We start from the raw sequence: 26,612 nt of genomic DNA on the forward strand, positions 1-26,612 counted from the left end.
CACTTCAATCCAAAGTAGTGTGGAAAAAGAGAAAGAGTTGGAACTTCTAATATGTCAAAAGTTGTTCCCGAAGAAAATGCCGCAACAATTCCTTAGCAAAATGCATCAGAGAAGCTAAATAGCAAGCCACCTCCACCATTTCCCCAACGATTTCAAAGCAGCAGGAAGATGGCCAATTCTAGAGATTTCTAGATGTTTTGAAGCAACTCCACATCAACATACCTCTGGTGGAAGCTTTGGAACAAATGCCCTACTATGTGAAGATTTTGAAGGAAATTTTGACAAAGGAGAGGATACTTGGTGAATTTGAAATGATGTCTTTGACTGAAGGTTGTAGTACTATTTTGAAGAATAAAATTCTTTCAAAGTTGAAGGATTCAGGCAGTTTCACAATTCCTTGTTCTATTTGTGGTAGAGATGTTGGTAGAGCTCTTTGTGATTTGGGGGCTAGTATTAATTTGATGCCCATGTAAATTTTCAAGAAGTTGGGAATTGGAGAAGCAAGGCCAACCACCATCACTTTGCAATTAGCGGATCACTCTATGGCACATCCGGAAGGAAATATTGAAGATGTTTTTTTGTGCAAGTTGATAAATTTATTTTTTCGGTGGATTTTATTATTCTTAATTATGAAGCGGATAGAGATGTTCCAATCATTTTAGGGAGCCCATTTCTTGCTACTGGAAGGAATTTGATTGATGTACAAAAAGGAGAGCTTACTATGAGGGTGAATGACTAACAAGTGACTTTCAATGTGCTCAATGCCATGAGGTTTTCAGATGAGATTGAGGAATGCTCTTCCTTGAGTGTGATTGGTGCTATTGTGGCTGAAAAATTGCAAAAAGAAACTTGTAAAGATGAAATGGGGATGATTTCACTTGAAGAGCTTGAAGAAATTAGTGAAGAGGAAGAAATACAAGTTACATGGATGGAATCCAAGCAGCCTTGTACTAAATTTGGAAAGAATTGTGAGTCCTTGGAGTTTTCGGAAAGAAATTTCAAGCCTTCCAAGCCATCTATTCAAGAGCCGCCAAAGTTGGAGTTGAAGCCTTTGCCTAGTCATTTGAAGTATGCTTATTTGGGAGATGAAGAGACTTCGCCCATGATTGTTTCTCCAATGTTGGGGGTTGAAAAAGAGAGTATGTTGCTTGATATGTTGAAGAAATGTAAGAAGGCTATTGGTTGGACCATGGCAGATGTTTATCGAGTTTTTTGGAAACTTGAAATAGATTAAGAAATAAGAGCTAGGAAAAAAACGCTCAAAGAGAAACAAACATAGATTTTACGTGGTTGGGGCGTTAATGAGCCTTAGTCCATGAGTCTATTGTATTAGATCTTAGAGAGCCTTTGACAATGGAGTTTTCTGCAAGTTTTAGCGGAGTAATTGCTTACCAGAGAAAATCTCGGATCCCCACTACAGTGCACAACTAGTCCTATTTATAGGCAGTCAGGTGCAATGGGCTTGGGCCAGATTAATCCTGACCCAACAGGGATGTAATCATGGTTTACTCGCGAATGGAATCATAATACAAAGGATATTGCATAGTTGTCATCAGGTGGTTGTAGCAGGACAAATGGTCCTTGGGGTCCTCGTTCCCGGTGTAGGCGGGTAGGTTCGGCATCTTGAACCCTTTTGGTAGTACCACATGCAGTATATGTTTGGCGCACAACTCCTTTTCCTCTTCTTCAAAATTAGAACCTCCACCTTCTTGTTTTCGGACCAAGCGATCCATGACTTTCTTAAGAGTGGCCAACTGTTCCATGAACTGTTTGGCCATTCCATTGTCCAGGGGGACTTTTTTCGTTCCTCCCGTCGTTGAGGTTATTCCTCAAGTCACCTCCGTGGGGGAAAATCTTTTCCTTTCGAGCCCGCTCCTTCCGGGCATTAAGGCCATCACGCAAGTCTACTTGGGATGTATCGTCTCCCGAACTGATGGCTTCCGGTTCTTCTCCACGTTGTACCCTTAGTGATCTTTGTTCGTGGAGGCACTAGGATAGAAGCATTGTTCCCGATCGTCCTATCTAGGGACATTCCAAGGCTTGGTACCCTGCAGGCGCTACCCTTGCGGATCGTTCAGATGATACCGGACAGGATTCATTCGTTCTCTCCTAGGGAAGTGCCCTAGGTTGGCCCCGATTTTTTGAAAGGGATGAGCTTTCTTCTAGGGGTTTGCTTTTCCCCCAATATCGACCATTTTGTCTTTTCCTTTTTCTTGAACAGGATTTGACAGGCCGGCTCTGGGATGTGGCCCCGGAGGAGGGATATGACTACTGTTGTGAGGTACGCCAGCCCTGATCGGTGGGATAGGCGGCTGCGACCCCGGAGGCGGAACAGTTGAAGGGTTGGCTGCCAATCCTTGGGAAGCAATGAAGGCCTGAAGAGCCAGGAGGGACTCTTGCATGTGATAGGTGGCTTCTTTTTGTTTAGCTATCTTGGCTTCTTAATCCAGGACATGTTGTCTCAAGTGGACCACCTCTGGATCCTCTTGTTCGGGCTCCATATTCATTTCTTCAGGATCGACGGGGTTTTTGGCCTCGTGATCCTTGTATTCCCCTTCATCCTCCTCATAATATCCTTCGTCATAGCCACCCCCATCTTCGAAGTTCTGGGAATCGTCGAGCAGGGGCCCTTGATAAGGCATATTCTTAGGTTGGTCTTGAGGAAATGTTTGATCGGGCAATGGTTCTCCATTGTCTTGTTGTTGCTGGTGAGCAGGATCAAACACGATATGTCTAGTGTTCACTATTTTTGCAGATGTTTGAGATTGACTCAAGCTTCCTTTGGCTCTCAATGAAAGCACCAAAATGTTTACCGAGTTTTACAGAAACTAGAAATAGATTAAGAAATAAGAGCTAGGAAGAAAGGCTCAAAGAGAAACAAACATAGTCTTTACGTGGTTGGGGCGTTAATGAGCCTTAGTCCACGAGTCTGTTGTATTAGATTTTAGAGAGCCTTTGACAATAGAGTTTTCTGCAAGTTTTAGCAGAGTAATTGTTTACCAAAGAAAATCTCAGATCCCTACTACAATGCATATCTGGTCCTATTTATAAGCAGTAAGGTGCAATGGGCTTGGGTCAGATTAATCCCGGACCAATAGGGATGTTATCATGGTTTACTCGCTAATGGAGTCATAATACAAAAGATATTGCTTAATAAAACATATTAATCAGGGCCCGTTGGGCTGGCTTGGGTAGAGCCAAGCCTTACAGCTGCTAATAGTACGTAACCTCAGACTGGTCCGCGTGGGCTTCTAAAGGGATCCTGGGGATAGGATCTGTCAGAGTAGTGGCAGTGCTATTTCCTAGGAACAGTGTACGTTCCGTGCGTAACCTCTTCTGCAGGTTAGTTGAGGAGACCAACTTCCGTGTTTCTTGAGGACATGTCAGCCTCAGAGAAGATCAAACTTTCCCTATCCGGACGTCTGGTCTAGGTTCCTTTACTAATGTCCTGGATCATTTACTGGAGTCCTGGTTCGTTCACCAGGACGAGTTCATTCTTGACAAGGTCTATTCCCAGACTAGTGAGCCTGCTACCTCTATTGGTATCCCGGAGGATAGGGATAGGTTAAGGCTGGGAAGATGAGTTGGGCCTGCATCTTGGTCCCAGTTCCCTTGTTATGGTCGCGCCCATCGAATATTGTTGGGCTCATTGACTATTGGGCTGTTAGGATTTTCTTCTTCCCTGTTCTTCAGCCTTAGGATGGGCCCGGATCTCTTTGAGGGATCCCATGGACCCATTGCGTCATGCCACGTGTCCCAAGGGGGAAACTATTCCCTTGTTCTTTTAGGGACAGAGCTAGAGCTTGGCTTAACACACTTCCTTCTGACTCAGTTACTACGTGGAATGATCTAGCTGAGAATTTTTGATGAAGTATTTCCCTCCAACGAAAAAATGCTATGTTTCGGGATGAGGTTATTTCTTTTTAACAGTTGGAGGATGAGTCGGTGTGTGATTCTTGGGAGAGATTTAAAGAGTTATTAAGGAAGTGCCCACATCATGGTATTCCACATTGCATTCAAATAGAGACTTTTTACAATTGTCTCAATCCCTCCACATGCATGGTTTTAGATGCTCAAATGAGGCTATTGTAACGCCCTGGATAGCCAAGACCGCTACACTATGTATTTGTAAAGGTGCAGGACTTGCTAATCAAGCCAAACAGTTAAAATACGTGAATTCTAAAGTCATTAAAGTGCTAGGGTTAAAAGGTTTTGGCGTCAAAAGATACTTTCCATATAATTAAACATTTACACATGGGATCCCAAAAGAAATAGCGTTTAAAAGTCTGTTTACAAAATTTCCAGTGTACAGACAACCACCAATCTTTCTAAAGGCAAAACAGAAGATTATGGTTTTCCTGTCCCTGTCTCCCCTCAACCGTGGCGGCTGAGCAGCTGATCATGTACATTCTGCTCTCAGAGCACTCCTAATCAGGGCTGATCAAGTTTGTCCTTGCCTTTACCTGCACCACGAAGCACCCATGAGCCAAGGCCCAGCAAGAAAACATATCATATTACAAAGCAAGCAATAATAACATTTGGATAACCCCTTTAAGCATGTTCATACACCTAACATATCACAATAATCATAGAGCATGAAGTTTCAACCAATGAATCAGCTAATCATCACCCATCTATACAGCATAACAATCCACCAATCAATAATAACAAACAAATCACATAATAATCAGGGTCGACACCTTAGGTCGCACCCCCTGTTTACCCCACTGACTTCGGCCCGCTTAAACCGAGCTCAGTGCATAAGAAGCTGTCCTCAGCTACCAGTGGCCGAGTCGCGCCCTGTGCGCTAGTATAAACTTCGGCACTCTTAGGTCATTGGTTTACTGTTTACATGGCATAATACCATCCTTTTAAAGCATACAAGATAGGGAACCCTTAGTCCCATTATAAATCCACAACCGGATGTAGTTTTCTTACCATTAGTTCTCAAGTGTACTGACTGCGAGCGATGCCTCTTGAGCACGATCTGATCCCCGAGCCCTAGCTTAGCACCTAGTCACAACCAAGATAATGGATTCCATTAATATTCACATAAAGGTTTCCGGGTATAGTTCTAGCTTCCGGGACATCGAATTCCACCAAACACGGTGGTGGAATCGATCCCAAGCACCCTAGGTTAGATTCCCGCGCTTAAAACCTTCATTTAGCCAAAAATTCCCTTTAGGGCCGCCCTAAAGACTGGCGCCACGGCCCGCCCCCAAAAACAGAGCCTAGGCCTCTCTGATCACAGACACGCGCCGCGGCTCTGCCCTGTGGCGCTACGGCGCTTCCCTTCGGCAGAGCCTCCCTGGCTCTTCTTTATTCACAGGGTCGCGACACTCTAGAACAAAGCCGCGGCCCAACCCCTCGTGCCCAGAAAAATCTCAATTTTTAACATCCTAACCTTGCTCAAAACCACCCAAAACCATCCTAATTCCAAAACCCATTGATCACAAAACTCTAAACATGATTCTAGCAACATAATCCAGCAAAAACCTAGCTTTAAAACTCATTAAAATCCCATTTTAATTTCTGAAACCCAGGAGCTCAAGAACATAAAAACCAGCAATGGAACACCATAATTCAGCCATTAGTTCATGGATGCAAGCTTACCTCCAGAGCAGAACCACTTCTCTAAGCAAAATCCGAGCTAACTCCCAAGCTTTCCACCTAATTCAACCTTGAAGTTAAGAACCTAAGAACCCTTAGATTTCAACCCATAAACCTCATAATCAACTAATCAAAAATGAAATTCAGTGCTTACCTTAGTTTATGGTTGAATTCCCTTGCTGAAACTGAGCTATTTCCTCAAAACTCTAGCTCAAATCATAAAGTTTCCAGCTGAGTTTCTTAGATTCTAATGGTTCCCTTGAAAAAGAAGCAGAAAGAAGAAGAGAGAGATAGAAGAGTCGGTTCCTCTATTTCCACCAAATTCTGAGGCTTTTACTTAGCCTAACCTTAGGTAATTAAGTTAATCCCGGGGCTTGAGGTACCGAAAACGTCCCCGAGGGCAAAATGGTAAAATTCCCCAATATTCCCGCCTAGGCTTCCTAACCTCAAATATATCTCCATATACTTATTTCCATAACCCGATAACCCAAATAATTATCTAATACCCGAACTACCCCTTGACTTGCCCCAAGTCAAAATTGAAGCCCCGTTGTGACTTCCCGCTAACTAGCTCCCTAAGACCGCCTCAAGTCGCACGCTGCAGATTTACCCACATAATAATGTGGTTCTCACAAATATAACATATAATCACATTTACATTCATATAACCATACAAGCATGTTTATCATATAATCACATGTTAATTTAATAAATTCACACATAAACCAATTATGCCCTCCCAGCACCCTAATCAATTCCCTTGAGCCATATTAGTGATTTTGGGTCGTTACAACTATCCCCTCCTACTGAGAATTTCATCCTCGAAATTTACCTGAATAGCTCGGGATATTGATCCCACATCATCGTCTTTAGCTCCCAGGTCGCTTCCTCGACATTGTTATTTCTCCACAACACTTTAACTAACGAAATCGTCTTGTTCCGTAGAACTTTATCCTTTCGGTCCAAAATCTGAACCGGTCGCTCCTCATAGGACAAGTCTGTCTGAAACTTTAAGTCCTTATATTTCAACACATGTGTCGTGTCTGAAACATACTTCCGCAACATGGAAACATGGAATACATCATGAACTTCTGACAACGACAGTGGCAAAGCCAACCTGTAAGCCACCTGTCCAATCCTTTCTAGAATGTCGAAAGGTCCAACAAACCGAGGGCTCATCTTGTCCTTTATTCCAAACCTCCTCACCCCTCTCAATGGTGAAACTCGCAGGAACACGTGGTCCCCAACCTGGAACTCCACGTCTCTACGCTTAGGATCAGCGTAGCTTTTCTGTCTACTCTGCGAGGCAAGCATTCTGGCTCGAATCTTCTCAATAGCCTCATCGGTCCTCTGAACCATATCTAGCCCCAAATATTTCCTCTCACCCATCTCATCCCAATGAATGGGTGATCTACACTTTCTCTCATATAACATTTCGTAAGGATCCACTCCAATCATGGACTGATAATTGTTGTTATATGAAAACTCGATCAATGGAAGATACTTACTCCAAGATCCCTCAAAGTCAATTACACACGCCCTAAGCATGTCCTCCAACATCTGAATTGTCCTCTCAGACTGTCCATCAGTCTGAGGATGAAAGGCTATGCTAAACTTCAACTGAGTCCCCATGGCTCTCTGCAGAGCTCCCCAGAACTTAGAAATAAAGATAGGGTCTCGATCAGACACAATAGACTTGGGAGCCCCATGGAGACGAACTATCTCCCTCACATACAACTCTGCATATTGTTCCACTGTGTAAGTTGACTTCACTGGTAGAAAATGAGCTGACTTGGTGTATCTGTCCACTATTACCCACACCGAGTCACAAAGTCCCACCGTCCTGGGTAGACCTCCCACAAAATCCATCGTAATGTCTTCCCACTTCCACTCAGGGATATTCAAAGGCTGAAGCAACTCTGCTGGCCGCTGATGCTCAGCCTTCACCTGCTGACATGTCAAACATCTGGCCACATACTCAACCACATCCTTCTTCATCCTAGGCCACCAATATAATGTCCGTAGATCCTGATACATTTTTGTGGTACCCGGATGAAGCGAGTATGGCGTAGTGTGAGACTTATCTAGTATCTCTTGTCTGATCCCCTCATCTGCCGGAACACAAATCCGCGCCTGATATCGAAGCATACCAGGCTCAGAAACAGAATAATCCTTAGCTATACGTGCTAAGACATTCTGCCTAACCTCCTGCAACTGTGCGTCCACCAACTGACCCTCCTTGATCCGCTCCAGCAGAGTTGACTGCAAAGTAATATTAGCTAACTGGCCCACCACCAGTTCTATCTTTGCCCTGGCCATCTCATCAGCTAACTCTCTCGAGATCTGGGTGGAACTATACAACTGTCCTGGGCCCCTCCGGCTCAACGCATCCGCCACTACATTGACTTTCCTCGGATGATAAAGAATATCACAGTCATAAACTTTAACCAGCTCCAACCAATGCCTCTGTCTCATGTTCAGATCCTTCTGGGTGAAGAAATACTTCAAACTCTTGTGGACAGTGTATATCTCACACTTCTCTCCATATAGGTAATGCCGCCAAACCTTCAGTGTGAATACCACTGCCGCTAATTCCAAATCATGAGTGGGATACCGCTGCTCATACTCCTTCAGCTACGGCAATGCATAAGCTATAACCTTCTCATTCTGCATCAACACACAGCCTAAAGCCATCCTCGATGCATCACAGTATACTACAAACTTTCCTTCATCCGAAGGAAGACTCAGTACAGGTGCAGTAATAAGCCGTCGCTTCAACTCTTGGAAACTGTTCTCACACTTCTCTGACCAAACAAACTTCTGATTCTTCCTTGTCAACTCTGTCATTGATGAAGCAATCTTTGAAAATCCCTCTACAAACCGCCTGTAATAGCCTGCCAACCGAAGAAAACTCCGCACCTCTGAGGCGTTCCTTGGCCTCGGCCAATCTCTCATTGCCTCCACCTTGGACCATATGCACTTGATTTTTTCTTCTTTCTTGTCGGACGGATCCACCTAAATCCCCTCTGCGCCAACTATATGCCCAATAAAAGTCACCTCTGGCAACCAAAACTCACACTTCTTAAACTTAGCATATAACTAGTGTTCCCATAATCTCTGTAAAACCTATCGAAGATGCCGCTCGTGCTCTGCCTCTGAACTAGAGTACATTAAGATGTCGTCGATAAAGATGATGACGAACTGATCCAAGAAGTCCTTGAACACCCTGTTCATTAGATCCATGAAAGTTGTTGGGGCGTTGGTCAAACCAAAAGACATGACCAAGAACTTGTAGTGTCCATACCGCGTTCGGAAGACCGTCTTCGGTATGTCCTCGTCCTTGATCCTCAGCTGGTGATAACCAGATTGAAGATCAATCTTTGAGAACACTGTCTTTCCCTACAGCTGATCGAACAAGTCATCAATCCTTGGTAGAGGATACTTATTCTTAATAGTCAACTTGTTCAATTCCCTGTAATCTATACACATCCTCAAAGTCCCGTCCTTCTTCTTAACAAACAAAACTAGAGCACCCCATGGAGAGTAACTAGGTCTGATGAATCCCAAATCCAGAAGTTCTTGCAGCTGTATCTTCAGTTCCTTCAACTCTGCTGGTGCCATCCTATATGGTGCTCTTGATACTGGTTTTGTCCCCAGTGCTAACTCAATAACAAACTGAATCTCCCAGCGTGGTGGCAACCCCGGTAGCTCCTTAGGAAATACATCTAAAAACTCACAAACCACCCTGGTCTCACTCGGCCCCGCTGGCAACATCATGGTAGTGTCCACTACACTAGCCAGAAAACCTATACATCCACCCTGTAACAAGTCTCTAGCTCTCAATGCAGATATCATGGGTACGCGGGGTCCGCATACCACACCCACAAAGACAAAAGGATCCTCGCCCTCAAGCTCAAAAGTCACCATCTTCTTCCTGGAATCAATAGTAGCCCCATATCTGACCAACCAATCCATCCCTAAGATCATGTTGAAGTCCTCCATATCTAGCTCAATCAAATCAACAGAATGCTCCCTACTATCAACCATCACTGGCAGTGCCCTAATCCACCTCCTAGAATCTACCAGTTCCCCAGTAGGCAATAAAGTCCCAAGCCCCGCAGTCCGATACTCACTAGGTCTACACAATCTATCAATCACTTTACTAGAAACAACGGAATGTGTAGCACCAGAATCAATTAATACAATAAAAGGAGAGCCAGGGCTAGAAAGCTGACATGTCACTACCGAGGGACTAGCCTCAGCCTCTACCTGAGTCAAAGTGAATACTCGAGCTGGAGTCAAGCTATCCACCTTTACTTCCCCTTTCTTCATTGTTGGGCAGTCTTTCTTGAGATGCCCCACTATTCCGTACACAAAACAAGCCTTGGCCCGACACTCGCCATGATGGCATCTTCTACACCTTGGGCACTCTGGATAGCTCCTCCATGGTTCACCGCTACCGTGACGGCCGCCCTGACCACCCCGACCACTCCTATCAGGACCAGAAGCGGTCGAAGTGTCAGGGGTCTTTCTCTTGAAATCACTGGGGCCTCCGCCCCTACCTGACCCAAAATAAGGAGGCACCACCCTGCGACCTTCGCGCCTCACTACACTTTCCTTCCGAATTTTGTTCTCCGCTTCCTCAGCCGTAAGAGCCTTCTCAACGGCCTGGGCATAAGTTGTTCCTCTAGGTACCGTTGTAATCCTAACATCCCGGGCTATCATAGCATTAAGCCCCTTAATGAACCTGTCTTGCCTAGCTGCATCTGTAGGCACAAGGTCTGGTGTGAACTTCGCGAGTCTGTCAAACTTCAGGACATATTCTGTAACTGTCATGCTGTCCTGAACCAATCCTACGAACTCATTAACCTTTACTACCCCGATGGCAACATTATAATACTTCTGACTGAACAAATCTTTAAATCCTTCCTAACTTAATGAAGTGACATCCCTGGTCTGTGAGGCCATTTCCCACTAGATGCGGGCATCCTCTCTCAACATATACGTGGCACAGGCACTCTGTCATGTCCCACTATCCTCATGAAATCCAGGATAGTAGTAATCATAGTCAGCCATTGCTCGGCCTTCAATGGATCAAGTCCTCCCTCAAAGATTGGGGGCTGCTGCTTCCTGAACCGCTCATATAACGGCTCCCACATGTTCCCAACCTCCCCTGACTGTACAACTGGTACCACTGTAGGTGGTACAATAGGGGTAGCACTCCCTGATGGAGCCTGCTGTCGCAACAAGTGATTCTGTTCATCTTGACTCTGTAATCGCGCTTGCATATCTGCCATAAGTTGTTGTCAGTTCTCAGGGATTGGCGGAGGAATCTGGCCCTGGTCATCACCCCCGGTCCCAGACCTAGTGCCGGCTAGTCGTGTAGATTTTCTTGGACGCATAGCTATCCAAGTCAATCTGCAATCAACGACTTGGCTATCAGACCATGATGTCAGGGTAAAAGCTTCTCCAAAATCCACCAAAGGAACATAACCAATCACAAACAGTCAAAATATAGGCATTTATCCACATGCACCGGCTGCTAATAAGCATGCCCCAACATTACCACACAACAACTAAAATAAAAGCATTCACCCATACACAATATGCAGTTAATCATCCAAATATTCATTTACATGCACAACAATGCTAATAAGCATGCCTTAATATATTCATACAACAGTCAAGGGCCAGGCCCTATCAGTATCTCATGCTTCCTATTAATCCAATAAATAACAACATTCATAATTCATTCCAAGCATACAAGCATATAAGCATATATATACATTACCAAACCTTGAATCGAGCTTGTCTCTAGCAGCGAATGTACATGTCCAGGCGGTCTTCAGGAACCCTTAAACCTAGGACGCTCTGATACTAAGTTGTAACGCCCTGGATAGCCAAGACTGCTACATTATGTATTTGTAAAGGTGCAAGACTTGCTAATAAAGCCAAACAGTTAAAATACGTGAATTCTAAAGTCATTAAAGTGCTAGGGTTAAAAGGTTTTGGTCTCAAAAGATACTTTCCATATAATTAAACATTTACACATGGGATCCCAAAAGAAATAGCATTTAAAAGTCTGTTTACAAAATTTCCAGTGTATAGAAAACCACCAGCCTTTCTAAAGGCAAAACATAAGATTATGGTTTTTCTGTCCCTGTCTCCCCTCAACCGTAGCGGCTGAGCAGCTGATCATGTACATTCTGCTCTCAGAGCTCTACTAATTAGGGCTGATCAAGTTTGCCCTTGCCTTTACCTGCACCATGAAGCACCCGTGAGCTAAGGCCCAGCAAGAAAACATATCATATTACAAAGCAAGCAAGAATAACATTGGGATAACCCCTTTAAGCTAGTGTAAACTTCGGCACTCTTAGGCTGTTGGTTTACTATTTACATGGCATATTCCATCCTTTTAAAGCATACAAGATAGGGAACCCTTAGTCCCATTATAAATCCACAACCGAGTGCAGTTTTATTACATTTAGTTCTCAAGTGTACTGACTATGAGCAATGCCTCTTGAGCACGATCCGATCTCCGAGCCCTAGCTAGCACCTAGTCACAGCCAAGATAATGGATTCCATTAATATTCAAATAAATGTTTCCGGGCATAGTTCTAGCTTCCAGGACATCGAATTCCACCAAACACGGTGGTGGAATCGATCCCAAGCACCCTAGGTTAGATTCCCGCGCTTAAAACCTTCATTTAGCCAAAAATTCCTTTAGGGCCACGGCCCTAAAGACTGGCGCCACGGTCCACCCCCAAAAACAAAGGCTAGGCCTCTCTAATCATAGACACGCGCCGCAGCCCTGCCCTGTGGCGCCGCGACGCTTCCCTTCGGCAGAGCCTCCCTGGCTCTTCTTTACTTCATAGGGCCGCGACACTCTAGAACAGAGCCGCGACCCAACCCCTCGTGCCCAGAAAAATCACAATTTTTAACATCCTAACCTTGCTCAAAACCACCCAAAACCATCCTAATTCCAAAACCCATTGATCACAAAACTTCTAACATGATTCTAGCAACATAATCTAGCAAAAACCTAGCTTTAAAACTCATTAAAATCCCATTTTAATTTCTGAAACCCAGGAGCTCAAGAACATAAAAACCAGCAATGGAACACCAGAATTCAGCCATTAGTTCATGGATTCAAGCTTACCTCCAGAGCAGAACCACTTCTCTAAGCAAAATCCGAGCTAACTCCCAAGCTTTCCACCTTAATTCAACCTTGAAGTTAAGAACATAAGAACCCTTAGATTTCAACCCATAAACCTCATAATCAACTAATCAAAAATGAAATTCAGTGCTTACCTTAGTTTATGGTTGAATTCCCTTGCTGAAACTGAGCTATTTCCTCAAAACTCTAGCTCAAATCATAAAGTTTCCAGCTGAGTTTCTTAGATTCTAATGGTTCCCTTGAAAAAGAAGAAGAAAGAAGGAGAGAGAGATAGGAGAGTCGGTTCCTCTATTTCCACCAAATTCTGAGGTTTTTACTTAGCCTAACCTTAGGTAATTAAGTTAATCCCGGGGCTCGAGGTACTGAAAACGTCCCCGAGGGAAAAATGGTAAAATTCCCCAATATTCCCGCCTAAGCTTCCTAACCTCAAATATCTCTCCATATATTTATTTTCATAACCCGATAACCCAAATAATTATCTAATACCCGAACTACCCCTTGACTTGCCCCAAGTCAAACATGAAGCCCCGTTGTGACTTCCCGCTAACTAGCTCCCTAGGACCGCCTCGAGTCGCACGCTGCAGATTTACCCACATAATAATGTGGTTCTCACAAATATAACATATAATCACATTTATATTCATATAACCATACAAGCATGTTTATCATATAATCACACATTAATTTAATAAATTCACACATATACCAATTATGCCATCCCGACACACTAATCAATGCTCTTAAGTCATATTAGTGATTTTGGGTCGTTACAACTATTCTCTCTAAGTCCTACAATGAAGCATATGAGATTTTGGAGCAGATTTCCAACAATAATTACCGATGGTCTAATGCTAGAGCACCAACGGGAAGGAAAGTAGCATGTGTTCATGAGGTAGATGCTTTGACAGCTTTGATCGATCAAGTTTCCTCTATGACCAACAGTTTAAAGACCATGAGTATGGGGGGTAGCTTATAACCAGCTCCTATGGGCCAAGTACTGGAGGTTTCTTGTGTTTATCGTGGAGATGGGTATACATTTGATAGTTGTCCTTCTAATCATGCTTTGGTTTGTTACTTGGGGAATCAAAATGCCAAATACAACAATTCATATTCTAACTCTTACAATCAGGGTTGCAGGAATCATCCAATTTTTTATTGGAGAGGACAAGGGGCTAGTTTAAGTGGTGCAACCATTCCAAACAAGCCTAATTATGAACCGGGGTTTTCTCAACAACAATCAAGAGCTCAACCTCCTCCTCCATGAGTTTCTCAAACATGCTCTTTGGAGAATTTTATGAAAGAGTATATGGACAAGAATGATACAGTGATTCAAAGTCAAGCAGCGTCTTTGAGGAAACTTGAGATTCAAAGGGGGCAGTTAGCTAATGAGTTGAGGAATAGACCACACGACACCTTTCCTAGTGACACCGAAAAATCAAAGGAGCACAACTACAAAACTAGACTTTCCCGATAGTTTTTAACTATCGCTATTGAGTAACAACGACAGTCGACTAATTGTCGTAATTGCCTATGTCGGCGTAGGGGTAGGTACGGAGACAGTTAAAAATTATCATTGTTGCTGGAAGCGCCTACAGTTATAAACTATCGCTGTTGCTGGCTATGCCGACAGTTATAAATTGTAGCTGTTGTTGGCTACGCCGACAGTAAAAAGTTGTCGTTATTGTTGCTTACGTTGACAGTCAAAAACTGTCACTGTTGCTCTCTACAACGACAGTTAATAAGTGTCACTAAAAAATATATCAAAATAAAAAAAAAATACTTAAAAATATTGTCACTCATGTATATTTTAAAATTACATAAATATTGAATAAAATGAGATAATACCAAAACATAACATTCAAACCTAATATAAATTTTAAACCAAAAATTCATCAAATATAAGTCTAAAATTATATATTTATTAATTGTCCAAAATCAAACTCACATATACAAACTGTACTCATATTTACACAACAAATTATCAAAAAATAATAAAGAAATAGCAAAATGAATAAAGAACAATCATAACAACTCATATAACTTCCACCTTTGACACAAAGACGCCTTAAAATCTTGTTGCCTGAATCCCAATTCGTATTGCTATGAGACGCTTAGAAAAATAAAAACAAAGGTCGTTATTTTGCAAATTTCACATGTACAATAAGCCAAGTAGAAGCTGCCACACAATCAACTGTAAGAAGCAATCCTCCAAGGACCTAGTTAGTTTGTTGAAAGAGAGTTTTTGAATATTAATAAGAAAAAAAGAACAAAAAGATTATAAAAAACACACATAATCTGATTTAAGAGAGTAAATTAAGTAAGCACTAAAGTAAGTTTTGGAATTAAAATTTTGTTTGCTTTTCACTCAATTTCATCAATCAATTTAAGAGAGTAAATTAAGTAAGCACGCAGCACTCTGAATTTGATCTAAACAAGGTGGAGTTTATTGAACCAAAGATCTAAGTCTTAGAAAATAAAGATGGGATCAAAAGTAAGAGCGAACTCAGTGGGGCATTTCTATAAGCATGATAGAATTTCATGATTATGCATAACAATTTCAGATCTAAAAACAACACATCTTGCAAGGTAACTTAAAAAAAAATCATGAACAAGTCTGAATACATGTATGAAAAATTGTACATACCAAGACAGAAAAAATTGTACATACATGTGTGTCAATGCATAAAATCTCATGAAATTTGTTCCTTCCAAGACAAAAAGAAAAGAAAGAACATGCAGAGCATAACAAACAAGTAAAATACATTATCACATAATACAAACAAGATTGATAGATACGAAATCAATAAGCCATCTAGATCCCACCCATCATGACATTTCAATTTCCATTTCCTCTGATGTTTCAAACTCTAACAGAAAGTTACAAATGAATAATGCTGCATAAATATCCAGTTTAGACATTAGACTCTCACAAAAATAATTTAGCAATCTCAGATCTCTAAAGCTTTCTTGTCTCTTTGCCTTAAGATACCTAGGTGCAGATGACTTATACAAAGGAATATGAAAGTTAATCTCTTTCCCATCTTCATTAAGCCCAGCTTTATGAGTCTCCCTAATTCAAGTTGCTTTCTATACATGACCCTCCCCAATTTTAAATGCACCACTGAAAAACCTATAACAATCATAAATTAAAATAAATAAAACAGTAAGTCATTCAAAGCCCATAAAATTTCCCCAAGACTACTTAACTGAAGACATGAAATATAAAAATCCACATTATAATACACCGAAGACTCTTTCAATACAACAAACAAGAAAAATTATAACTAGATTTTTGTTGTGTAAATAAAATTAAAAAAAAATAGTTTTACTAGTGACTACAACTACTAAAAACCCATTGGTGTTAATATTAAAGGCAAAATAGTGTCGATCAACCTTAAAGTGAATATACCATATAATAAAATTATAAAATGACTGTAAACAATTGCTATAGCTAGCCATACATCAACCTTTTCATTCTATTTAGTGAGATAATTCATATATTTTTTTTCAATACTTCAATAAAGATGCAAACAGAAGGGAATGATTTTTTTTTTTAAAAAAAAAAAATAGAAATGTACAAGATCATGAACGCTAAATGTTATAAACTTTTTCCTTTTTTTACACTGCCTTAATATTCGATTTCATATTGGATCATTTTGATGCTAACACGTGACATATATTATTATCAATGATTCAATATAATAATTTAAGAATTTTTAATTCTAAAAGATTGACACTAATGTCTATGTTTCACTATTTTTCTTAGGAAAGTTAAGCAATAAAAAGAATATGTATCTCTTTTTTGTGCTCCCTTTTGTTTCATGCAACTGTCAAACATCTAAAATGTGCAATATAGCATCCACAATGGTTGGATGCAAGCATGCCTCGCCAGCAGTAGTAGTATAGAATCACTTCACCTCAAATACAAACATGTTGTCCTTATAATTTGCAGCATGTCGAGATGTTTCCCACAGTTGCATATTATACATGTTTGGTGACAAAACCTGCAAGTGACAAAAAAATTAAGCATACTGTTGACCGCGTTTTTGGCCAACAACGTGTAGACGTCCAAACGACAAAAACCTTCAAGAGAAATAAACGACACAAACGATTTTTATAGTGTTTCAGCCCCAATGTGTTGGTAATAGCCTAATCCACTTAGGGTTGTGATTATAGATCTGCACTCAAGATCAGATGAACCTGAGTCAACTGAGTTTCTTCAGTGCAGATTACAAGAATACAAGAATTCTCTCAAGATACAAGTACTCTCTCTCTAGAAAATTAGAATTCGAATCCAAAGTCCCCTTTATGATGCCATAAGCCTTGTATTTATAGGCTCAGGATCGTACAGATGATGTCCCTCATAATCGGGATATTTTGTTATTCTCATTATATTTATTTTACAATAATATTCAAAATATAACAATACACTATATTCATGGGATAAACTGAGAGATTCCCGCGCAAGCCAAGACCGATTCTTATTGAAGCCGTTTCTGGGATCTCTTGCGTAGCCCTGCTCTGTCTAGTCGATCCATATCACATTCAGGCTGGTCAGCCAAACCTTCACTGGGCAGACATGCACTTGGCTGGGCAGACATGGTCATGACTGGTCGGACATGGTCATGACTGGGCAAACATGCACTTGGCTGGGCAGAAATGGTCATGACTGGTCGGACATGGTCATGACTGGTCGGCCAAGGTCATGCTTGGGCAGACAAACATATGACTGGTCTGACAAGGTCATGCCTGGGCAGACAATCATATGACTGGTCGGACAAGGTCATGTCTGGTCAGTCATGACACTTGACTAGTCAGTCAAAAATCTTCATTGGTCTACCGGGTCACTCCTAAGCCAGATCACCCAACCATTCCTTGCCATTTGTCATTTCTATTGCCACGTCATCGTTTTCAAAATTTGGGGATAACACATACCAACTTATAAAATTCATTCTCATGACTACATGACCCAAAAAATTCAGAAAAAAGCTTTATCGATCAATGGAGAATACTTTTAGCTAAGCTTACATACGCTTATTTCTCTGATGAAATGCACACAATATACCCACCTTTATCAATCATTAGGAATTAGATAAAGGTATAAAATTTGACCTATAACTGTAGTTAAACAGGCCTTGAAGCACAAATGTATATACTTGCAAAATAATTAAACACATTTAAAAAAAAATCTTGTAATAAGAAAAACAAAATTAGTATGTGTTTTACCTTTTAATGCCTTGAGATCTAGATTGAAATGCATTTCTTTAAGCATCACTAGAACGAAAACTCAATATGAACAGAGCAATTGATAGACTATATTATGAATAGAAAAACACATTGGTTAAAGATATCTATCACAGTTTACAAACCAAAAATCCCACAAAATAGTCAAATATTATATATATATAACTAAAAATTGAATTGAAAAGGGGATGGATGATAATACTTTTTTGGAGGGTTTATCATTATAATGAGCAAACGAAGACCATGAAACACACCAAATTTCAAATGGAATGATTGGAGAAGAAGAATGCCAAAAGAAACCAAAGCAAAGCACACAACAAACCCAAAAACCTTCCCCTTTCATACAAAAAACAAAATTAATACAACAATATATATATATATATAAACCTGATTGGAAGAAGAAGAATAGCTTAGAGAGGTAGACATTTTTATCAAATAACAAAAAAAAAATCAATATAACAAATCAAAAATTAAAAAAATACATAAATACACACACACATGTACATAGAGAGTGATAAAGAACTTGAGAGAAATGGAGCCGACCGTGTGAGAAAAAATATTGAGACAAATATAAATATACACAAACAAATGAGAAAGGAAAAAAAACATATCTTGAAATGGGTTTGGAGAGTGAGATACTTGTCACCCACCGATTTGAGGGAGGGATCTTGAGAGTAGAGAGGATTTGAGGGACAAAGCTTGAGAGGGTGAAAGAGAGGCAAAATAGGGTTTTCTTAAGATAGAGAACAGAGAAAATGGGTTTGGGGATTTGGCGAGAGAAATAAAGAGACTGGAATTTTGGGGTTTAGGTGAGAGGCAGGGAGAGCTAGGAGTTTGTGGCTTTGGGGGGAATTTCTAGAAAATTTAGACAATTTCTTCTGGGAAAGTTTGAAATTTTTTTGAGAGAGGTCTGAGAGGTTCGAGGAAATTTGGGGCCTGGGTAGGGAGATTTGAGGTCTGATAGGTTTAGATAGAAGCGAGAGAGACAGAGAGTTAAGAGAGAGAATAAGATATGTTACATTTAGAAGATGGGAATACTAACTGAAATAATAAAATATTTGGCCCAATTATTTCATTTTCCACCAATTAATTCATTTGCTCCAAAATTGTGTACGCCTTTTCTTTATCAACATAAAGCATTAATAATATTTCTTATCCTTTTCCAAGTATTATTTTTTTTAAAAAATATATAATTTATGCAATATTTATGTAGTATTAAAATATATATTTATTTTTTATGTAAATTATTTTTTTGTTTAAAAAAAATAAAAACACACATTCTTATTTATTAAAATTATAATTTTTTTTTATTTGAGATACCTTTTTATCTTGTATTATTAATATAAGATAAATATTATTAATCAAAAGTCTAATGTTTGAGATACCTTTTTATCTTGTATTATTAACATAAGATAAATATTATTAATCAAAAGTCTAATATTTAAATAACTCATTTTCAAATAATACCTTCTTCACCTGCAATGCAACGAAGAGAGGGTGAGGTTATTATTGATTAAAATAACCTATTTTTTAATCAAAACTAATTTTATAAATATGATTAATAAATTTTAGTATCATTCTTTATATTATAATTTTAATTTAAAATAAAAATTATTACAAAAAATATAAGTACAAAAGTTAATAATATTAGAAAAATTTAGTTGCAAAAGAAAATTTAGTCTTAATTTTTTTAATTAATATATATTTTTAAAAATATATTTACATAATTAAGTTTATTTTTTAAATTATATTCAATTAATTATATTTTATAAATATATTTTTAGGGTTTTTTATTTGGATTTTGGCGATAGTTTATAACTATCGGTATTAGACTTTTATTAACTGTTGGCATTGTTGTCAATATTTACAATTTATAACTGTCGGCATTGGCCTTATACAAACTATTGACATTGAGGTCAATAGTGACAATGTTTAACTGTCGGCATTAGTCTCAAATTGACTGTTGTCGTTGGGGGCAATAGCGACAATTTTTAACTGTCGAAAGCAATAGCGATAGTTACTAACTGTCGACGTTGATCTCTATGTCTACAGTTTTTGACTGTTGACGTAGAGTCACCCTAGGCAATTACGATAGTTAATAGAGTTGACTGTCGTGGTTGGATGTCGGGAAAGCCCAGTTTTGTAGTAGTGGAGAGAAGGTAAATACATTGCAAGGTGGTCACTTTGAGGAGTGGTAAAAATCTGGAGTTGAATAAGGAAAAATCTAAGAGCAAAAATGTGCCCACTTCAATCCAAAGTAGTGTGGAAAAAGAGAATGAGTAGGAACTTCTAATATGTCAAAAGTTGTTCCCGAAGAAAATGTTGCAACAATTTCTCAGCAAAATGCATTAGAGAAGCTAAATAGCAAGCCACCTCCACAATTTCCCCAATGATTTCAAAAGCAACAACAAGATGGCCAATTCCAGAGATTTCTAGATGTTTTGAAGCAGCTCCACATCAACATACCTCTGATGGAAGCTTTGGAACAAATGCCCAACTATGTGAAGTTTTTGAAGGAAATTTTGACAAAGAATAGGAGACTTGGTGAATTTGAAACAATGGCTTTGACTGAAGGTTATAATACTATTTTGAAGGATAAAATTCTTCCAAAGTCGAAGGATCTAGGCAGTTTCACAATTCCTTGTTCTATTGGTGGTAGAGATGTTGGTAGAGTTCTTTGTGATTTGGGGGCTAGTATTAATTTGATGCCCATGTCTATTTTCAAGAAGTTGGGAATTGGAGAAGCAAGGCCAACCATCGTCACTTTGCAATTAGCGGATCACTCTATGGCACATCCGGAAGGAAAGATTGAAGATGTTTTTGTGCAAGTTGATAAGTTTATTTTTTTGGCGGAGTTTATTGTTGATCACAATTTTGGCCAACGACGAGTAGACGTCAAAACTACAATGAACCTTCAAGAGAATAGTACGACACAGATAATTTTATAGTGGTTCAGCCCCAATTTATTGGTAATAGCCTAATCCACTTGGAGTTGTGATATATTTAGCCTACACTTAAGATTAGATGAACTTGAGCCAACTAAGTTTCTTAAGTGCACGTAGAAAAATATAAAGTTTCTCTATCTAGAGAATACAAGTTTTTTCTCTCTAACCTCTCAGAAAATGCCCCAAGAATCCCCAAGTAACAGTCCCAAACTAGAGAGTTTTTCTCAGTCTCCAAAAAATCAGATCCCCCCAAATGATGCCATGAGCCCCTTATTTATAGGCTCATGGATCGTACATAAATATCTCCCTTTTACCGGGTCTTTGGTTCTTCCAACAGACTTTAATTAATAAAATATAAATAACTCTAATATTACAACAATATGGCTATTATTCCGGGAAATCTGAGAGACTCCCACGCAGGTATGACCGATTCTTGTTGATGCCGTTACTAGGATCTTTTGCGTAGCCCTGCTCTGTTTAGTTGGTCCACACCCAGGAGGAAAACTGAAGGGCCAAAGCACTCCACTGGTCGGCCAAACACTTGACTAGTCGGCCAACACATGTCTGGTCAGCCAAACACTTGGCTGGTCGGACAAGCACATAACTGGGCGGACAAGCTCCTGACTGGGCGGACAAGCATATGACTGGTCGGACAAGCACCTGACTGGGCGGACAAGCACTTGACTGGGCGGTCATGACACTTCTCTAGTCTAGCATGACACTTGACTGGTCAGTCAAAAATTTTCACCGGTCTGACAGAAATTCTATCAGATCGGTCATATCACTTTATCACAACTCCAAAGAGCCAACACATTTATTGACTATTAATGTGCCATTTACTGACCATGCATTGCCACTTGTCACTTCTGATTGCCACGTCATTGGACTCCAATTTTTGGGGATAACATTTATTATTCTTGATTATGAAGTGGATAGAGATGTTTCAATCATTTTGGGGAGCCCATTTCTTGCTACTGGAAGGACTTTGATTGATGTACAAAAAGGAGAGCTTACTATATGAGGGTGAATGATTAACAAGTGACTTTCAATATGTTCAATGCCATGAGGTTTTCAGATGAGATTGAAGAGTGCTCTTCCTTGAGTGTGATTGGTGCTATTGTGGCTGAAAAATTGCAAAAAGAAACTTGTAAAGATGAAATGGGGATGATTTCACTTGAATAACTTGAAGAAACGAGTGAAGAGGAAGAAACATAAGTTACATGGATGGAATCCAAGTAGCCTTTTACTAAATTTGGAAAGAATTTTGAGTCCTTGGTGTTGTCGGAAAGAGATTTTAAGCCTTCCAAGCCATCTATTCAAGAGCCACCAAAGTTGGAATTGAAGCCTTTGCCTAGTCATTTGAAGTATGCTTATTTGGGAGATGAAGAGACTTCGTCCGTGATTGTTTCTCCAATGTTGGGGGTTGAAAAAAAGAGTATGTTGCCTAATATGTTGAAGAAATATAAGAAGGCTATTGGTTGGACCATGGCAGATATAAAGGGGTATAAGTCCCTCACTTTGTATGCATAAGATTTTGCTGGAAGATTATTGTAGCAATTTTGTTGAGCAACAATGAAGGCTTAATCCCATTATGAAGGAAGTGGTTAACAAGGAGTTGATCAAATGGCTAGATGTTGGTATTATTTACCCAATTTCAGATAGTTCTTGGGTCAGCCCAGTTCAATGTGTTCCCAAGAAAGGTGGAGTCACGGTGGTAGCTAATGATAACAATGTGTTAATTCCCACAAGAACGGTGATAGGTTGGCGTGTTTGTATGGATTATCAAAAGCTAAACAAGACAACAAGAAAAGATCACTTTCCGTTGTCATTTTATTGATCAAATGCTTGATAGACTAGTGGGGAAGGAGTATTATTGCTTTCTTGATGGGTATTCATGCTACAACCAAATTTCTATTACTCCTGAAGATAAAAAAAGACCACTTTCACTTGCCCATTTGGGAAATTTGCTTTATGGAGGATGACGTTTGGGTTATGCAATGCCCTCGCTACTTTTCAACTCTGTATGATGGCTATTTTTTCAGATATGGTGGAGAAAATATTAAGGTGTTTACGAATTTTTTTCGATATTCAACGAATCTTATGATGTTTGCTTGGCTAATCTTGAGAAGGTGTTAGAGAGATGTGAAGAAACAAATTTTGTGCTTAATTGGGAAAAGTTCCATTTTATGGTGCAAGAATGCATTGTGTTGGGTCATCGGATTTCTAACAAAGGCATTGAGGTAGTTAGAGCAAAGATTGAAGTCATTGAGAAGTTTCCACCACCTACTATAGTGAAGGGAATTTAAAGTTTCTTGGGGCATGTGGGTTTCTATAGGAGGTTTATTAAAGATTTCTCTAAAATCTCTAAGCCTCTTTGTTCTTTACTTGAGCAAAATCAAGCTTTTGAGTTCACCAATGAGTTTCAAGAGACATTTGTGACTTTAAAGAAGGCTCTTGTATCTGCCCCTATTATTGTAGCTCCCAATTGGTCCCTTCCTTTTGAGATAATGTGTGATGCTAGTGATTTTTTTGTTGGTGTTGTACATGGCCAAAGAAAAGAGAAGGTGTTTCATTCCATCTATATGCATGCAAGACACTAGTCCATGCTTAATTGAACTACACTACCACGAAGAATGAACTTTTGGCTGTGGTGTTTGCTTTTGATAAGTTTAGAGCTTACCGTGTTGGGACTAAAGTTGTGGTGTACACAGACCATTCCTCCATTAAATGTCTTATTGTGAAGAAGGATGCCAAACCAAGACTCATTCGTTGGGTGTTGCTTCTTCAAGAATTTGATTTGGAAATTCGTGATAGAAAAGAAACGGAGAATCAAGTGGCTGACCATCTTTCTAGAATTGGAGATGATACTGAGGAGAATTTAGAGCAGCCAATTAAAGAGACATTTCCCAATGAGCAACTCTTGGTGGTGAGACAAGTTTCAATGCCATGGTATGCTGATTTTGTGAATTATTTGGTGAGTGGGAGGACTCCACCTGATGTGAAGGGCCAACAACTTAAGAAATTCTTTAATGATGTGAAGTTTTATTATTGGGATGAACCATTTCTTTATAAGCAATGTTCAGATCAAGTGATGAGGCGTTGTGTTTCAGAATATGAGGTTCAAAAGCATTCTTGATCATTGTCATTCAACTCCTTATGGAGAACATTTTGGTGGTCAAAGGACAACATCAAAAGTTTTCCAATCGGGGTATTATTGGCCTTCTATTTTCAAGGATGTTCATGAATTTGCTAAAAGATGTGATAAATGCCAACAAGTTGGTAATATTTCAGCAAGAAATGAGATGCTATTGAATGGAATTCTTGAAGTGGAGTTGTTTGATGTTTAGGGCATTGACTTCATGGGACCTTTCCCTCCTTCTTTTGGGAACTTGTACATTTTGGTGGCTGTAGATTATGTATCAAAATGGGTCGAAGCGATATCAAGTCCCACTAATGATTCTAAGGTAGCGATGAAGTTTTTGTATAAGCATGTGTTCACTCGCTTTGGCACTCCAAGAGCTCTTATTAGTGATGAGGGTACCCACTTTGTCAACAAAATATTGGCTGCCCTTTTAGCCAAGTATAGTGTGAGACACAAGATTGCTATAGCCTACCACCCTCAAAGAAATGGCCAAGCGGAGCTATCCAATAGAGAAATCAAGGGAATTCTATAAAAAGTGGTGAATCCTAGTAGAAAAGATTGGTCTCAAAGATTGGATGATGCTCTTTGGGCCTATAGAACGACTTTCAAAACCCCTTTGGGAATGTCACCTTATCGTTTGGTTTATGGGAAAGCTTGCCATTTTCCCGTTGAGTTAGAGCATAGGGCACATTGGGCCACCATGAAGCTAAATATGGATCTCCAAGCTGCTGGAGAAGCTCAGAAGTTGCAATTGAATGAGCTTGGGGGGATGAGGTTGTTCTCTTATGAAAATTCTAAGATGTATAAGGAGAAAACCAAGAGGTGGCATGACAAGAGGATTCGACCTCGAGTCTTTGAAAAAGGGCAGTGGGTTTTGCTCTTTAACTCGCATTTGAAGTTGGTCCATGGCAAGTTGAAGTCCTGTTGGTCAGACCAATTCACTGTGATGAAAGTTTACCCCTTTGGAGTTGTTGATGTGTGAGAAGATCAATCCGGAAGGGAGTTTAAAGTGAATGGGCAGTAATTGAAGCATTATTGGGGAGGCAAGGTCAACCGTGAGAAGACCTCCCTCACTTTGGAGGATCCTTGAAGTAGTTGGTAACTTGGGTTGTCAAGTGATTCATGCACTATCTATAAGACAACCCAAAAGAAATAAAGAAAGAAATAATAATAATAATAATTATGTCTATATAAAAAAAATGCTAAGAAAAGAAGAAAAAATATGTGTTCTTTTAGTTATTTTAGTTTTAATATTTGTTAGTTTAATTTCATTTTATTGTGTTGTTTTTTGGAGTGGTTTTATGTTTATTCTTGTGTTTCAGGTGTTAAAAAAGAGTAAGAAAATAGTGTTTTGGAAGTAATTTGGGGGTCTACTGATTTTGCGAAAATTTTGCTGAAGCAAAGCAGGATGCAAAATGGGTGTTATTATTTCTGCTTGCTGCAGCAAAAATTTTACATAGAATTTTGCTTCAGCAAAATAGGGCCAGTGTATAAAGCTATAATGAATTTTGGAGATTTTTAGGCAAAGGAGTCTACGATGTGTCGCCACGTTTTGGGTGACACATCACATGTAATTTTTTTTAAAAAAATAATAAATAAAAAAGCAAAATACCTTAACCCCATCTCGATACCCATTTTCTCTCTCCTTCTCGTATCTTTCTCTTCTCCTTAGCCCTAGCCACCACTCACCATAACCACCATCATCTTCATCACCTCTAGAAACCAATGCATCCCTTCCACCCCACAAACCCAGGCACGCAAGGCCTCCCTCTTTACGAACCCCCATCTGTGATTTCAGTCGAGAGCAAGCGCCACCCCAAAGCCCACTACCTAAGCACGAGCCCACCTTTGTGTGCCTTTCACCCTGATGTGACTTCCATTTGTGTGCCACCACTAGGCATGATTTCGACTCCTGATCCGCTGTGAGATCCTGCCAAGCCCAAGCCCCAACACCATTCCACGATTACTGAGCTGCTCTTTTGCAACCTCATTTTGCAGCATTCTGCGAGTATTTCTTTCGCTATTGTGGGCAACATCTCACTTTTGCACCTTTAATTTGGGTATTACTTTCATTTGTTGGCTTTACTACTTTGTGCTAGTGCATTTGAATTCATGGGTTGTCTCATTGTTGTTTCCATTCCGTTGCTGTGAATATTGTTGGGTGTCGGGCTCTTTGATTGTGAATTGTTTGTGTTGGAGCAGCCATTGGAATTGCTTAGCAGGTGGAAGTTGAGTTGTGTTGCCTAATTCTGTGATGTTGTTGGTAAATTGTGATATGTGAGCATCCATAACCATTTTTTGCCCCACATTTGCCTCCCATATGGCAGCCACAAAGACAAGAGGTCAAAAACGAAAACCCACAACTCACTCAACCTCACCACTAACCAAAAAGAAAACCATCGCTACTAAATCGACCACAAAAACCATCAAACGACCTATCTCACCTTATAACGACCCAAAAATTGTTCCACAACCACCATCTCCATCACCCAAC

At 39.9% G+C, this 26,612-nt stretch overlaps 1 protein-coding gene and 1 non-coding gene across 2 annotated transcripts; one reads left to right on the plus strand and one right to left on the minus strand.

Moving 5' to 3' along the window:
- Nucleotides 1-3,897: 3,897 nt before the first annotated feature.
- LOC133792878 (small nucleolar RNA R71) lies at nt 3,898-4,004 on the minus strand. Its single transcript, XR_009874349.1, has one exon. It is a non-coding gene; the product is annotated as a small nucleolar RNA R71 (small nucleolar RNA).
- Nucleotides 4,005-20,502: 16,498 nt separating this feature from the next.
- LOC133791975 (uncharacterized) lies at nt 20,503-25,100 on the plus strand. The gene is made up of 6 exons (XM_062229884.1): nt 20,503-20,694; nt 23,106-23,216; nt 23,346-23,540; nt 23,645-24,094; nt 24,324-24,556; nt 24,716-25,100. Exons 1-6 carry the CDS (start codon nt 20,503-20,505, stop codon nt 25,098-25,100), a joined length of 1,566 nt encoding a protein of 521 aa, XP_062085868.1.
- The last annotated feature ends 1,512 nt before the right edge of the window (nt 25,101-26,612 follow it).

The sequence above is a fragment of the Humulus lupulus genome, chromosome 7, assembly GCF_963169125.1.
Source record: "Humulus lupulus chromosome 7, drHumLupu1.1, whole genome shotgun sequence".
Classification (NCBI taxonomy): Eukaryota; Viridiplantae; Streptophyta; class Magnoliopsida; order Rosales; family Cannabaceae; genus Humulus; species Humulus lupulus.